We start from the raw sequence: 2404 nt of genomic DNA, 5'->3' as shown, positions 1-2404 counted from the left end.
TTGCCACGGGTGGGGGCACAACCTTCCCCTGGACCAGGGTGCTCCACTAGGCTGCAGTTTCATCCAACTTGACGCTAAAACCTGGTTTTAGATAAGAGGATGAAAATTCCATGAGGAGTCAAAAGCTCACTGAAAGCAAAGGGATACAGAATAGGAGATTCCAGCCCATCCTCTTCACTGATCCAAACCAGGCAGCAGCCCTGGCCCCTGCACCCACCCCAACTGCAAACCCCCCTGGGCTGGCCCATCCCCTCCCCCAGGGAAGGAAAGGTTGTCAAAACACAGGGAGCACGGCCAGGTAAACATTTAAAATTTATTAAACTTTTTGGTCAAAAGAACGGAACAATTCTTTACAACCCCAGGGATGGGCTGGAGCAGGCGGGAGCGCGGTGGGAAGGGGCTCCAGCCACCCCCAGTCCCACATCTCAGTTCCAGCATCACCCCCAGCCCGGCACGGCTGCCCCAGCCCAGCCCCTCCCGGGCACTCGGCCCTGCTCCTTCCCTGCCGCAGCCGGGACGGGCGGGTTTGGCTCGCAACGAGCACGGAACCCTCCCTGCTGCGGGCCGGGGAGGGGCAGCACAGCCGGGGCTCGGGAGGGCAGCCCGGGGTACCGGGCACCGGGCACGGCCCAGCTTGGGGTGCTGAACCGGGCACGGCACAGCCCGAGCTGCGGGCACCGGGCACGGCACAGCCCGAGCTGCGGGCACCGGGCACGGCACAGCCCGGGGTACTGCACTGGGCACCGGGCACGGCACAGCCCGAGGTACCGGGCACGGCACAGCCCGGGGTGCTGAACCGGGCACGGCACAGCTTGGGGTGCTGAACCGGGCACGGCACAGCCCGAGCTGCGGGCACCGGGCACGGCACAGCCCGGGGCACCAGGCACGGCACAGCTTGGGGTGCTGAACCGGGCACGGCACAGCCCGGGGTGCTGAACCGGGCACGGCACAGCCCGGGCTGCGGGCACCGGGCACGGCACAGCTTGGGGTGCTGAACCGGGCACGGCACAGCCCGGGGCACCGGGCACGGCACAGCCCGGGCTGCTGAACCGGGCACGGCACAGCCCGGGCTGCTGGGGCTGCCCCAGCTCGGCTGGGGAACGGGATGTCATTTAGGCCTCTTTGGAAGAAAAGAAAAACAAAGAAACAAAGAAAGAAAAAGAAAGAAAGAAACAGTAGCTAAGGCTTAAAACAAGTGAGCAAGAGAGCTCCAGCAGCTGCTGTCCCGCCAGCCTGGGCTGCACAGCCCAGAGCGGCTCTGCAGCTGCACTGGGAAATACAAGATACTACAGCAAATACTTAAAATGAACTGTTCCCTTCCTGACAAAGACTAAAAAGGTTAAAAACCATAATGCACGTCAGGTCTGTCTCTGGTGAGGCTGAGATGCAGCAGAGCAGCTGCATGTCTGCCCTCAGAGCAGAGCAGGTGGTGATGTTCTGCTTCCCTCCGTGCAAGGCCGACACTTGGTTAAGGCTGTGGATGTTTTAGGACCCTTTCCATCTCCTACTTGGCACACACAGAGCCTTTGACAACAAATCCAGTGCAACTCCAACTCTATGACAATGCCATGGAAACTCTAAATTTAGAATCTGAAATACTACACAAAAAAGTTCATATTAGTCTGCCAAAAACTCAGTGTTTTGGGGCAAACCCTGTCAGAGGTGCCACCAGAACTGTTCTGCACCAGCTCAGGACATGCAATACAAAAAGAAGACTGAATACATCCCTCCAGCTCTAAGAAGACATTTGCTAGGCTGTTATTTATTAAGTGGTTTCCACCAGAAGGTGTGGTTATAGGTACAGTTGGTGAGTAAATAGCCATGGACACCTGCCTAGAGCTCACCTCAAGCCCTGCAGAGCTCCAGGGCCAGAGCTGCCCCGGGAGGAATGGACAGGCATCAAGCACGAGAAATGTTCTGAAAGGCCCAAATATTACAGCAGAGAGAGCGAGAGAGAGAAATTACACTTTCACGACAACTTTTTTCTTGTCGGGTGTTAAATTTGTTTTGGTCTATAAACTGGAAAGGAAGGCTCAGACATCAATAAATACATTTGTTTATAGAGTGTTGGCCTCATTGAGCACCGTCCACCAGTTCTGCCTCGGAGGGCAGCGTGGCCGCCCCCAGGAACTCAACCCGGGCCAGAGCTCTGCCACAGCTCAAGGGAATAAGTGCATCAACGCTCCTCACCGATGGGACAACAAGGCCTTCTGGTACAGATAAACAACTGAGCGGAACTACCGAGAGCGCCTCCGGCCATCCTTAGTTAACCTTCTCCTGGAATAAATACAAGTTATTGGTGGCGGCCACGGCGATGATGTTCTCCATGGGGTGCCAGGCCGTGTGCAGGATCTTCTTGTTGAAGTCCAGGCTGTCGACGGTGATCTCGTCCTTCTTCCTCTTG

At 57.2% G+C, this 2404-nt stretch overlaps 1 protein-coding gene across 2 annotated transcripts in view; it reads right to left on the bottom strand.

Annotated features, from left to right (window-relative positions):
* Positions 1–293: 293 nt before the first annotated feature.
* PPP2R2D (protein phosphatase 2 regulatory subunit Bdelta) overlaps positions 294–2404 on the bottom strand; it is a 23599-nt gene continuing 21488 nt past the window's right edge. For both annotated transcript variants that reach the window (XM_079311991.1, XM_079311992.1), the window contains exons 10-11: positions 917–2404; positions 294–502 (exon numbers count right to left, since the gene is read on the bottom strand). The exon at positions 917–2404 is cut by the window's right edge and continues 138 nt beyond it. In XM_079311991.1, coding sequence (XP_079168117.1) covers positions 2263–2404 — 142 coding nt within the window. In that variant the 3' untranslated portion in view covers positions 294–502; positions 917–2262. The remainder of the gene's footprint in view (positions 503–916) is intronic.

This window comes from Erithacus rubecula (genome assembly GCF_903797595.1).
Source record: "Erithacus rubecula genome assembly, chromosome: 9".
NCBI lineage: Eukaryota > Metazoa > Chordata > Aves > Passeriformes > Muscicapidae > Erithacus > Erithacus rubecula.
This window is presented reverse-complemented; position numbering and strand designations above follow the sequence as displayed.